The sequence below is a fragment of the Eulemur rufifrons genome, chromosome 9, assembly GCF_041146395.1.
Source record: "Eulemur rufifrons isolate Redbay chromosome 9, OSU_ERuf_1, whole genome shotgun sequence".
Classification (NCBI taxonomy): Eukaryota; Metazoa; Chordata; class Mammalia; order Primates; family Lemuridae; genus Eulemur; species Eulemur rufifrons.
In genome coordinates, this window is record NC_090991.1 from 1,206,635 (window position 1) to 1,220,758 (window position 14,124).

The following is a 14,124-nucleotide window of genomic DNA, read 5'->3' on the forward strand; positions in this document are numbered from 1 at the left end:
TGGATTTGCTCTCCTTACCATTATATAATAACCATCTTTGTCTTTCTTTACTATTGTTGATTTTAAGTCAATTTTATCTGATATGAGAGTGGCTACACTTGCTTTCCTTTGGTTTCCATGTGCATGGAATATTGTTTTCCATCCCTTCACCTTTAGTCTGAATGCATATTTTTTTTATCTGTTCAGCCAGCCTGTGTCTCTTGAGTGGGGAATTCAAATCATTGACGTTGACTGATAGAATTGATATGTGGGATGCTGTTCTGTTCATGCTGTTGGGTAGTACCTTATTGCTTTCTTTTTTTAATACCTCGTGTACTATTGTTTTATATGAGCTTTGAGCTTTAACTTTTGGGTGTCTTTACTCTGGTGGGTGCCTGTTGTGCTAATCCATGCATAATGTTCTGAATATTTCTTACAGGGCAGGTCTGGTCTTGACAAATTCCCTCAGTGAGTGCTTGTCTGGAAAAGTCTTTATTTCTCATTCCTATATGAAACTTAGCTTTTGCAGCATACAAAATTCTAGGCTGGCAGTTTTTCTGTTTCAGAAGACTGAAGATGGTGCCCCAACCTCTTTTGGCTTATAAGGTCTCAGTTGAGAAGTCTGCAGTTAGTCTGATGGGTTTTCCTTTGTAAGTAACTTGATGTTTTCACCTTACAGTTCACAGGAGTTCTTCCTTCAGGTTGATTTTTGCCAGTCTGATGACTCTGTGTCTTGGTGATTGCCTCTTTGCAATGAATCTCCCAGGTGTTTGTTGAGCTTCTTATACCTGGATATCTAAATGTCTAGCAAGACCGGGTATATTTTCCTCAGTTATTCCCTCACATAGGTTTTCCAGCTTTTGTGTATTTTCTTCTTTACCCTCTGGGATGCCTATGATTCTTATATTAGGCTATTTTACATAATCCCATATTTCTTGTAGGCTTTGTTCATTTGTCTTAATTCTCTGTTCTTCGTTTTTTTGACTGATTGAGTTAATTTGAAAGAGTTGTCTTCAAGCTCTGAGATTCTTTCTTCTGCCTGGTCTAGTCTATTCTTAAAACTTTCTACTATGTTTTGTATTTCCTTAAATGAATTTTTCATTTCCAGAAGTTCTATTTGTTTTTTTAAATATGTCGATCTCTTTGGTGAATTTTTTATTCATTTCCTGAATTGTTTTTCTGATTTCTTTGAGTTGGTTTTCCATTTTCTCTTGAATTTCATTGAGCTGCCTACAATCCATATTTGAAATTCTTTATCTGTCATTTCAATATTCTCATTTTGGTTGGTATCTATTGCTAGAGAGCTGGTGTTCCCTTTTGAGGATGTCCTTTTACTCTCTGATTCTTCATACTTCCGGAGTTCTTTTGCTGATTCTTTCTCATCTGGAGCAGCTGTTGCTTTTTATTTTTGAATTTTCTTTTGTTTAGATAGGACTTTTTCCCCTTCCCTCAACCATATGGGTGTGTTTGTAGCACATGTTAGGTAAAAACCTTTGGCTTTGCTTGTGGGTGCTTTGATGGCTATCTGTGTTCTGGATGGATGCCTTGGTTATAGATATCCTAGGTGTGGTGATTTTCTCAGTTGCTAGTTGTTTGTAGGCTGTAGGAATGGCAAGCTATGTGAGTGGGCAGATTCTCTGTCTCTCTTTGATGAGGAAGGATAGAGGTTTTTGAAATTCTTTCTCTTTCCCTAGCCCTGTGGTCTTCTTAATAGTGTAAATTGTAATGAAACGCGCAGTTTCACCTCTGAGCCAGTAGGTGGTACTTGTGGATGACAATCAGCCACACCCTGTGTGATAGAGTCAGTAAATGCTGTGAAGGGCATGCAAATTGTCCTCCATGTCAGTAGATGGCACGTGACAGAAGGAACAAGCTGGAGTGTTGTTTTTGGGTCCTGTGACCAGATCTGGTCCCTCAGAAGAAGTGCTCAAATGCTCCAGGTGGGGGGCGGGGCCTTGGAACTTCAAGGTGAGTCCCTATTCTCTGCCACAGCAGAGGGCAGCAGCCTCCAGGCTCTTGTGGGCAGAAAGTCTCTCCAGCAGCTCGGAAACCCACTGACTGAGATGTAAGAGAGGGAGAAACAAACTGCTCCACCTGCCCTTCTCACTGGACTCCAAGCCTCTCGAGGGTTGATCTCTGCTGATACCTTGCTCCTTCGTGTTTTGCTCCACTTCTTCCCGTGGAGTTTCTTGAAGGTTCTGGCACCCTTCCCTCAGATTCATACCTAATCTGTTCATTTTTTCTCTTTCATCTAAAATTTCTTACTGAGACGCTCTGGCAGCTGGTGTCTCTGATCAGCCATATTGCCTCAGGAACAAAAAAACAGAGCCATTAATTATCTTTTAGGCTGTGTGTCTTGTCTGATTTTGAATTCATTTCTCATTTTTAATTTCAACAATTATATTTTTCATTTCTAAGATTTTATAATACTTGGTTCTGTTTTTTGTTTTGTTTTGTTGTTTTTTTTTTTTTTTTTTTTTTGAGACAGAGTCTCACTCTGTTGCCTGGGCTAGAGTGCCGTGGTGTCAGCCTAGCTCATAGCAACCTCCAACTCCTGGGCTCAAGCAATCCTCCTGCCTCAGCCTCCCGAGTAGCTGGGACTATAGGCATGTGCCACCATGCCCGGCTAATTTTTTTTTTTTTTTTTTTTTTTTTGAGACAGAGTCTCACTTTGTTGCCCAGGCTAGAGTCAGTGCCGTGGCATCAGCCTAGCTCACAGCAACCTCAAACTCCTGGGCTCAAGGGATCCTCCTGTCTCAGTCTCCCGAGTAGTTGGGACTACAGGCATGCACCACCATGCCCGGCTAATTTTTTCTATATATATTTTTAGCTGTCTATATAATTTCTTTCTATTTTTTAGTAGAGATGGGGTCTCGGTCTTGCTCAGGCTAGTCTCGAACTCCTGAGCTCAAACGATCCGCCCACCTCGGCCTCCCAGAGTGCTAGGATTATAGGCGTGAGCCACCGCGCCTGGCCTAATTTTTCTCTCTATATATTTTTAGCTGTCCATATAATTTCTTTCTATTTTTAGTAGAGACGGGGTCTCACTCTTGCTCAGGCTGGTCTCAAACTCCAGAGCTCAAACAATCTGCCTGCCTCGGCCTCCCAGAGTGCTAGCATTACAGGCGTGAGCCACCGCACCCGCCCTTGGTTCTTTTTTATATCTGTTTATCCTTATTTCAAATCCTCCTGCCTTTGAACATTTTAAGAATGCTTATTTTAAAATTTCTTTCAGACTGTCCTATTATTTCTACTTCATCAGGTATGAAATATGTTGTGTATTGGTTTTATGAAGTTTCTTTCCTTGCATTGGGTTTATTACCTGATTATGTCCTGGGTCATGGAACATCCCAATATTTGTATTTTATTGATTTTGAGATTCATATTTTTTCACATTTTAATATCTATAAAATTGGAATTCAACTTTCAGTTGATGTGTTAAGATAGTGTATCATAATTTAATTGTCAGACTCTTTTTGGCACATGACATCTTAGATGTGTTGAAATATAGCACTTAATTTCACCAATCAGTGTCTGATTGATACCTGCCACATCAAACTGTAGTTTTGACTGATTTCTTTATGTCATTGTCTGTGAGCTTATCAGGAACTTCCCGAGGGCATGTTCTTCCTTGTGAGTCACATGCATGCCCTGTCCATTTTTTAAAAGGTTTTATCTGCTGAGGTCTCATGGAATATACCTGTTTCAAACCCAGTTTCTTAGCTCAGGGTTTCCTCACTGTGACTGTACTTCAGGTTCAGGCCTTTCTCCTATACCTGGTGACTCTTTGCACTCGTGACTTGGACTAGGCAGCTTGCTTGTTCCTGTGACTGAAGGCTGGCGGGCAGGTTTTCTGCTCTTTATTTACAGACGAGGGACAGAGCTTAGCTGGCTCCTAACACTCCCTGCTCACCAGGGCCTGCAGCTTGACCTCCCGCCTTCTTGCCATCTATAGTCGTCAGACAACCCAGGTAGCTCCTTCCCTGCTGGTTCTCCATGTTATTCTTTCCTCAAACCTTCACCTCCAAATTTGAGGGTAAGCAGTGAGGTCCCAGGCCATCTTCTTTCTCTGAGAAGACCATATTGCCCCCAGTAAGGTGAGTTGCTAATTGGCTCTTGGTGCCTTTCTTTGCTTTTATGTTGCAGAAATTCCTTGATGTTTTTCAGTGCCTGCCTCCCGCCCTCCCCCTTCTCTCCCTCCCCTGTCCTGAACCTCAGATGCAAGGAACTGAATTTCTCACACTCACATTCATAGCACACTGATGTCATCATTTCTGACACCATTCCTGTCCCATTTTAGGATATTTCTCCCTTTGTTTCATAGTTCCCATTCTCCTGCCTCAAGGCACTCTCTATGTGTTTGATATATGTCTTTTAGTGTGTATCTTCGAAAAATATGCATTTTTTTTTTGTCCATGTATGTGTTTATATTTACCTAGTAGTATTATAGTTTAGACTTCTCTGTCATAAACTTTTTCACTTAGCACAGAGGTTGGCAAACCCATGAGCCAAGTCTTGCTTGTAGCCTGTTTTTATAAATAAAGTTTTATTGAAACACAACCACATCTAATAATTTACACATCGCCTGTGGCTGGTCTTGCGCTGCTAGAGCAGAACTGAGTAGGTGCAGCAGACCATTGGGTCTGCAAAGTTGAAAATATTTACCATCTGGCCCTTCACAGAAATAGTTCGTTAACTTCTGACTTAGCACATTGTTTTCTTTTTGGTTTTTTGTTTTTAATTGTGGTAAAATATACAGAACATAAAATTTACCATTTTAACCACACTTAAGCGTACAGTTCAATGACATTAAGTATGTTCACATTGTTGTAAAGCTATCACCCCCCTTCTTGCAAAACTGAAACTACTTACCCATTAAAAACAACTCCCCATTCCTCCCTCTGCCCCGGTCCCTTGGCAGCCACCCCCCTACTTTTTTTTTCTTTTTGTAGATATTTGAAGTGACTTGGATTACCCTATTTTTGTTCCTGTGAGTTTGACTACTGTTGATACTTTGTATAATTAAAATCATATAATATTTGTCCTTCTGTGACTGGCTTATTTCACTTAGCATAATGTCCTCAGGATTCATCCCTATTGTACCATAGGTCAGAATTCCCTTCTTTTTAAGGCTGAATAATTTTCCATTGTATGTATACACCAAATCTGTTTTTTATCCATTATGCATCAATGGACAGACACATAGATTGCTTCCACCCTTTGGCTACTGTGAATAATGCTTCTGTGAACATGGATGTACAAATATTTCTTCAAGACCCTTCTTTCGGTTCTTTTGGGTATATACCCAGAAGTGGAATTACTGGATCATATGGTAATTCTATTTTTAAGTTTTTGAGGAACCATCATGTAGTTTTTCCATAGCAGTGGCACCATTTTACATTCCTACCCACAGTGCACTACGGTTCCAATTTCTCCACATCCTTGCCAAAACTTGTCATTTTCTGGCTTTTTTTTTTTTTATAGTAGCCATCCTAATAGGTATAAGGTGGTACCTCATTGTGTATTTTTAGATCTATCCACATTGCCATATGTACATCCAGTGTTTTGCTTTTAACCATAATAAGCACCTATCAGATTTTACTTCTCTAGTTCCCCAGTGGAGGTCTCCTGGGTCTTCTCTAGTTCCCCACACCTCACAACCACAGTCTGCCACGGTGCATGCCCTCCATGTTTTTTATGGAGCTCTGTAAACATTTCTGCATCATTTTTACCCAGGAGTAGAATGTGTGAGTGACAGGGCATATACAGACTTAAGTTTCACTAATTATTGCTAGCTTAGTGCCTGCCATCTCAAACTCTGGTCCTATTTGACATCTTTTTTTTGTTTTTTAATTATAGAGATGGGGTCTGGCTATATTGCTTAGGCTGGTCATGAACTCCTGGCCTCAAGAGATCCTCCCGCCTCCACCTCCCAAAGCACTGGGATTACAGGCATGAGCCACCATGCCTAGCTCTGTCTGACATCTTTTTTTTTTTTTTTTTTTTTTGAGACAGAGTCTCACTTTGTTGCCCGGGCTAGAGTGAGTGCCATGGCGTCAGCCTAGCTCACAGCAACCTCAAACTCCTGGGCTCAAGCGATCCTATTGCCTCAGCCTCCCGAGTAGCTAGGACTACAGGCATGTGCCACCATGCCCGGCTAATTTTTTCTATATATATTTTAGTTGTCCATATAATTTCTTTCTATTTTTAGTAGAGACGGGGTCTCACTCTTGCTCAGGCTGGTATCGAACTCCTGACCTTGAGTGATCCACCCGCCTCGGCCTCCCAGAGTGCTAGGATTACAGGCGTGAGCCACCGCGCCCGGCCTCTGTCTGACATCTTTATGATATATTTTGCTGGAAAACTGAGGTTACTCCTAGTCTCTAGTTATTTGCAGGATGCGAGAATATAAAGTCGAATTGTTGGGGTCAGAGCCAGTTGAAAAGCAAACTCATGTCTTCTTCCCATTTTTTCAGGTTGGACTAGGGAGTGCTTCCAGGAGTGGGACTCCTATATCCACCTGGCCGTGCCCAGTATGTTCATGGTGTGCATTGAGTGGTGGACCTTTGAGATCGGCACCTTCCTTGCAGGTTTGTGAGCAGCAGGCCCACGGGGAGCGCTCTGTGGCTGGCTGGTGGTGCCTCCAGAGCTTCCCTGTCCTGCCCCATTTCCTCGGGCTCTCTAGAGGCTTCCATACGGGCTTAAGTCCTCGTCCAACCATAGGCACCTTCAGGTTGGGCGGGGCTTCGGCCTCACTGCAGAGTCCTTCATTCCGTAAGTGAGGAAAGGGAGGCTGCTGGTGAGAGGTTTGCCACAGGTCGTGGACAGGGACAATGAGAGCCCCAGCCCGCCCACGGCCCTCCCAGGCCAGCCTGTGCCTCAGCTGACTTTTGCCAGGCTCCACGCCAAGTTTCTAAGACTTTTACAAACAGAGCGACTGATTTGGCCCTGTTTTAGCCAGGATGTGTTTCTCCTGGAACTGTAATAATCCTGGTCATAGGCGGTCACCGTAGCCATCTTGTCATTGGTAAAGTAACAGCAAACAGCTGAGACAGAGGGTGGTGACGGCGGGTCCTCAGCATCCGTGGACACACGCTCGCTTCTGCAGCCCGTCTGCTGTGCACAGGGTCGCTGACCTCCTCTCCCCGCCCGCCGCGCCTCCAGGAGCCCCACTCTTTTCAGCTTTGAGCCTGACCTGCTGTCCCCTGGTGGAGCCAGGACTTGTGGATGGGCCCGTGTCTCATCTGAGCTGCCGCAAGCGTGCCAGCTCCCTGGGGAAAGATGGCTGGGGTCTGAGCACAGGTGCTGAATTCTCCCATCCGGCCGTGCTTCTGGAGAGCATCGTTGGCCTCTCTTAAATTAGAAGAAATTCTAGTTTCATAGGAAAATGTTTGCTGTAATCCACCTTTTGAAATGTGTTTCACGTGTCTGTGTGCCGGCGCCTCAGGACTGATTGACGTGACGGAGCTGGGAGCCCAGGGCATCATCTACCAGCTGGCGTCTGTGGCCTACATGGTGAGCACGTGGGAGGGACCCGCACCTGCCGGCAATATAGCGACGGGGTCTTGCTGTGTCGCCAAGCCTATTCAAACTCCTGGCCTCAAGTCTCCTCCCAAGTAGCTGGCGGTCCAGGCGTGAGCCCCTGCGCCCAGCTGGGACGCCTTTCTAGACAGGGTAGGCAGGACTGGTCTTTCTGTGTTGCTGCTTAAGCTGAGACTTGAAGGGTGAAAGGAGCTGACTGCGTAGCCGGGGCTGCGGCTCTGCCACGGGACAGAGCACCTGGCGCGGCCGAGGTGAGGGGCCGGTGAGGAGGAGGAGGAGGGGTGGCAGGAGGTTGGAGGCAGCACGCAGGGCCAGTGGGCTTGGGAAGGAAACAGTCACTCGTGGTGCCAGGCGGAAGCAGGCTTGGCGGGCACAGGTGCGTGTGGGAGCGGTGAGGGCGGACAGAGGCCGTCAGAATTGTCCTGGGGAGCAATCAGACGGCTGCTGGTGGGCGGGGAGGAAAGGGGATGAACGTGTAGAGGCAGAGTGGACAGGCCACGGTCAGGATTTGGCTGTGGAATGCAAGACAGTGAACGAGAAGGATCACAAAGACTCCAGAATTTCTGGCTTGAGCACCTGTGTGTGGGTAACGCCAGTTAACCTTTTGATGTCCCAACCCAGTATGGAGAGTCCCTTTGTTTTGTTTGTTTCTTATTTTTTTAAAGATCACAGAGGCCATCTGAGCAGTGAGATTATAGGCTATTTTTGGTTTCCATGTATTTACTGTATGTATATATTTTTAATTTTTATTTTGTTTAGAGACAGGGTCCACACTATGTTGCTTAGGCTGGGCTCAAGCGATCCTCCTGCCTCAGCCTCCCGAGTAGCTGGAACCACAGGCGTGCACCATTTTCAGTATACAGTTCAGTAGTGTGAACTCTGCACCTTGTGCAGCAGAGTTCTGCAGAAATTTTCATCTGGAAAAACTGAAGCTCTGTCCCCACTCAACAACCCCGGCCCTGGCAACCACCTTCCCCTTTTCTGCCTCTTGTCCCAGGCTCCTTTTTGTTAGAGACAGTGAGGCAGTAATTCTTCATTATTCCCATGGAAAAAACAAGCCCCCTTAGTGGTGAGTTTACAGTAACAATTATCAAGTACAAAGAAATGATCCACCATAAACAAGAGTTAACAGATAAAACTAGTAGAAATTGGAGTTCAGAATTAGAGATAATGGTATCATAATCAGAAAGAGAATAGAAAAGTATTATGTTTAATATCATTAGACATAAAAGAAGGAATTGAGGCTGGGTACAGTGGCTCACACCTGTAATCCCAGCACTTTGGGAGGCCGAGGCAGGAGGATGGCTTGAGGCCAGGAGTTCGAGACCAGTTTGAGCAACATAGTGAGGCCTTGTCTCTACAAAAAAATGAAAACAATTAGCTGGGCATGGTGGTGTGCACGAGTAGTCTTAGGCTACTTGGGAGGTTTGCTTAGGTGGGAGGATCGCTTGAGCTCAGGATTTCAAAGCTGCAGTGAGCTATGATCTCACCACTGTCACTTGCCTGGGTGACAGAGCAAGACCATGTCTCTAGAAAAAAAAAGTAGGGATTGAAACCAAAAGAACAATATGTGGAAAAGAAAAACTTCCAGAAGTGGAAAATATAGCCATTGAAATTTAATGCTTGGTAGGCTAAACTGCAGATTAGTTACAACTGAAAAATAAGATAATGAACTTGAAGATAGATCTGTGGAAATTCGATAGAATAAAACAAAGACATGTAAAGAGATGGAATATATGAAAGATGCAGGTTGTTATATATCTAGTGGGAATTCCACAGCGAGAGAATAGCAAGCTTGGTAGGGATTTAGTATTCAGAGATGTTCGACGAGAAACGATCCAAGTAAGACTTGAATCTTAATATTCAAAAATCTAATGAGCTTTGTACTGGACATTCTAGCCTGGGCGAGAAAAAGAAATAAAAGTCATCCAGATTGTAAAGGAAAAAGTAAAACTATCTCTATTTGTATATGACATGATTTTTCATATAGAAAACCCTGAGGATTCCACACGCACATACACGAAGCTAAAGCTACTAGAGCTAATAAATGAGTTCAGCTGAGTTGCAAGACATGAGATCAGTACACAAAAATCAGTTGTATTTCTATACGCTAGCAATGAACAATCTGAAAATGTAATGAAGAAGACAATTCCATTCACAAAAGCATCAAAAAGAGTAACATACTTAGGAATAAATTCAACCAAAGGAGTGCAAGTCTTCCACACTGAAACTACAAAACAGTGTTGAAAGAAATTAAAGACGACCTACATAAATGGAAAGATTTCCTATACTCATGGGTTGGAAGACTTACAGGATGGCAGGTTGATCTGCAGATTCAGTGTAATCCCTGTCAAACTGTCAAACTTGGAACAGGCTGTCAGATTGGAAGGCTGATCCTGAAATTCATATGGAGATGCAAGGCACCAAAGTAGTCACCACAGTCTTGGAGAAGAAGAAATTTGGAAGAGAGTGAAATAATATCAGAGTGCTGAGAAAATAATGTTAATCCTTACCCAGCAAAACTATTGCTCTCAAAAGAGGGCAGATTAAAAGAGATTTTCTGGCAAAGACTCAGAGACATCACCATTTATTTATAGACCTTCACTGAAAGAAACATTGATGCCCAAGTAATGATGAGCAAAGAAATTGGTAAATATGGGTAAATCTAAGTTAGCACTGACTATAAATTTAAAAAATGATAATAATAGGCTAATTTGCACAGTGTAAACATAAGGTGGAAATAAAATATGTATAGTAATAAAAGGTAAGATTGGGAGAGAATTATGTTAGCAATCTAGATATTATCAGGGAAGAGGGTAGGAGATAGTGATTAACTTAAAAGTTTTTAAGTCAGGCATGCATGTTGACATTTAAGGGAATGACCAAAAAGGAAGAAATAGAATATATAATTTCAAAACCAGTAGCAGGAATAAAAAGCAAATCGTGAAAACACTATCAATCCAACATAAGGCAGTGAAAGTAAGAGAAAAAAGCAAAAAGAAAGTATTATAAATAACAAAATAATTAAGTCCAAATAATGTGTAGTCATACTAAAGGAAGATAGACTAAATTTACCAAAGACAGACTCTCAAGTGAAATCTCCTCCCCCACTCAGATCTATTTGTTCTGCTTGGTTTTCCCACAGTTGTCTCCTGCTTTTTCACTTAACAGTACCATACATGCATTTTTCCATGTTATTCATTTATTTATTTTTGTTTTATTTATTTATTTTTACTTCTTTTTTTTTTTTTTTGTTTTTCTTTTTGGTGGAGGGATCGGGTCTCACTCCTGCTCAGGCTGGTCTGACCTCGAGCGATCCTCCCGCCTCAGCCTCCCAGAGTGCTAGGATTACAGGCATGAGCCACCGCACCTGGCCTTTTTTTTCATGTTTTTTAAAGACACTTCCTAAAAATAATGTAAAAATCGGATTTGTCTTTGCATAATGAGCACCTCAGCATAGCGCTGCTCACCTGATTACTGCACCGAAATTGGACTTTCCATTTGCCTGGTTTTCACCATCGCCGGTGACTGGTTTACTGAGTGCCTCAAGCGTAGAGTTTCATCCTCCAGAACATAGTTGGAAGTGAAGAAAATCTGTCAGAAATGAGCTTTTAAAAAAATCTTTGCTAACTCAGTATATGAAAAATGAGTATTTAAAATTTTTTCATTAGTGAGGTTGACTATATTTATGTTTATTAACAGTTGTTTTTCTTTTAATTATCTGTTTATGTCCTTCACCTGTTAATCAGTTTGGGGGTTAGTGGGATTCTTTTTCTTTTGAATGTATATGAGCTCTTTATAACTAAAAGATTGTTACTAGTTTCCTATCAGTTGCATCTGTGATAAGTTTTTCTTACTATTTTCTTTTAGACTTTTATGTATTCTTAAAAATGTTTTATTATAAAAAAATTAAAGAAGCAACACATTATATATAGTCGCATAGCTCAGAAGTTAACAAAACTGAAAAGAAATTTGCTTCCTCTTTTTAGTTAGTTTAGTTCCCCAGAGCTGTTCCTCTTTTTGGCCATGTCTGGTTTTAGTTCTGATGAGTGTCACCAGAGCTTTAGACCCACATTTCTGGTCCCCTTTCCCAGTAACTGTTGGCTCCACGTTGGAGAGACGAGGAATACAGCTTTCCACAGCATCTCCCTCTGCCTTGTGGGTTTTGTTATTCTCTTTACAGTTCTCTTCTTCTCTTTGTGGTTATATTATGTATGACTTTAAATAATAAACACAGACCTCTCTTTCTTGGTCCATCAACTTCATAGAGCCTGTGACAACCCCTGCGTTGTAAGGTGAGGAACATTGTCACCTCACATTTCTTCCCATCTCTCTTCCCGGTTTCCTCCCAAATTCCATAAGCTATTTAACAGTCACCCACATGCTGTGGGCCAGGAACTATCAAAACACCGCACAGTGGTAACTCACGGGCCTGTCATTACACTGCTGTGTGAGGCATTCACTTTATTTCCCACATATTTACAGATGAAGAAGCTGGAGCCCAGAGAATATCATTTGTCCAAGTTCAAGGAAGTAACTGGCTAGGATTTGAGTCCAGGGGCCTGGCTCCAGGGGTCATGGTCTTAACCACAGTGTCATGCTACCGCTCAGCTATGTCACTGTTTTTATTTGGTGAAGGTTAAAACATTTGAATTGTGTTGTATAATGACAATTATGTCTTTCATGTATTAGGGGTTGTCTAAAAAAACCAACATTTATAATATGACGATTTTTATAAATATGATTATTTACAGATCCAAGTGATGGTCTTGCATCAGATGAGAAGGAAATGCAATCCCAATAGTCACCAAGACTCTCCCACTTGAAAGAGACTTTTACAACTGAAAGATGAAGTGGATTATTTTTTCTTGCTTTCATCACTTGGTCAAAATCATACCATATTTTAGTTTGCTTCATATTTAGGCCATGCCTTTTCTTGTATAGCTCTTTATTTTTTATGGCATTTCTAATAGCCTTTATTTCTAATGGCCAGCACAGCACGTGCCCTCGCCCTGTTACTGAGGTCGTCCATTGTTTAAACCATTAAGTCTGAGCCCATTTTTTTCTTGGACACCGTAGGGCTCTTTGCTTCCTTGCTCTGATCTGAATCCATCGATCCCTGGACTGGCATGTTGCACGGCTGTCATTCCAGAATTTCTTTCCTTATCCTCCTGAATCAGGTCCATGGTTGCTTTGATCCCATTTCTTCCTCTTTCATAGTTTCCTTTAAAATAATTTTTTTGGAGTATTTAGTCAAATAACTTGTTCCTAAGATTATATGGAAGGTACATCGTGAGCCATGTGCATTTGAAAGAATATTTTTCTCTTAAATTATAATAAGGAGAAATAATCTGTTTAATAATTTGTGTATAGAATTCTAGGTTCAAAATAATTTCCCTTGGAACTTTGACGGCATTGCTCTGTGCTCGTCTGGCATTCAGAGTTACTGAGGTGATGTCCAGTCAAGATCTGGCTCTTGTTCCTTTGGAGACAACATGATCCTTCTTTTTGAAAGTTTTAACATTTATTTCTTTATCCGTACAGTTCTGAAATCTCACAAAAACGTATTTCTCTGAGGCTGCTCTTTCACTTCTGCTTAGTGCTTGGTATATTCAGTCTGAAGACTTGGAGTTTTTCTTTAGCTCTGGAAAATTTGAAAAATACTCTTTCTTTTCTGTAAATTTTGTCTATTCTCTCTTTTTAAATTTCCTGTTAGGTGGAGGTTGCCTTCTGGATCAATCTTCTCCCCTTTGAATTTTTTTACATTTTAAAAAATCTCTTTGTCTTTTTGCTTGTCTTCTAGCACTGCTGTTAAGTTTTTTGAGTTTCATTTTTAGTTTCCAAGAACTCTTTCTTTTTCTCTCATATCCCTCCTTCATAGGAACCTGTTTTTATGCTGCATTATCTTCGATATACCTCTGAGGTTACTAAACTGAACCTTTAAACATTCCTTTGTGTTCCTTGAGTCATCCATTTTGTTTCCTTTGAGATACTGGCTTTTTATTTATTTTGATCTTTTTTTTTTTTTTTTTTTTGAGACAGAGTCTCACTCTGTTGCCCAGGCTAGAGTGAGTGCCATGGCGTCAGCCTAGCTCACAGCAACCTCAAACTCCTGAGCTCAAGGGATCCTCCTGTCTCAGCCTCCCGAGTAGTTGGGACTACAGGCATGCACCACCATGCCCGGCTAATTTTTTCTATATATATTTTTAGCTGTCCATATAATTTCTTTCTATTTTTAGTAGAGATGGGGTCTCGCTCTTGCTCAGGCTGGTCTCGAACTCCTGAGCTCAAACGATCCGCCCACCTCGGCCTCCCAGAGTGCTAGGATTACAGGCGTGAGCCACCGCGCCTGGCCTAATTTGATCTTTTTGAGGGATGAGTGCTTCAATTTTCCTCAGAGCTCCGGTGATCCTATTAGTGTGTTTATAGTAATACTTACGAGTGACTGAGTACATTGATTTATAAAATAAATGACCAGTGTGGCTTTCCTATCCTGTTATTTGGAGACTGGTCTCCGGCAGACCCTCCCTCGCATGGGAAGGACCTGGGGGGACCCAGTACAATGGCGGCATGCGCCTGTCAAGTGACATCTTCATTTCAGGA

At 42.0% G+C, this 14,124-nt stretch overlaps 1 protein-coding gene across 1 annotated transcript in view; it reads left to right on the forward strand.

Annotated features, from left to right (window-relative positions):
• Positions 1-14,124, forward strand: part of LOC138392022 (multidrug and toxin extrusion protein 2-like) — a 64,636-nt gene that overhangs the window by 30,502 nt on the left and 20,010 nt on the right. Inside the window, exons 10-11 of the mRNA XM_069482263.1 lie at positions 6,456-6,569; positions 7,427-7,494. Coding sequence (XP_069338364.1) covers positions 6,456-6,569; positions 7,427-7,494 — 182 coding nt within the window. The remainder of the gene's footprint in view (positions 1-6,455; positions 6,570-7,426; positions 7,495-14,124) is intronic.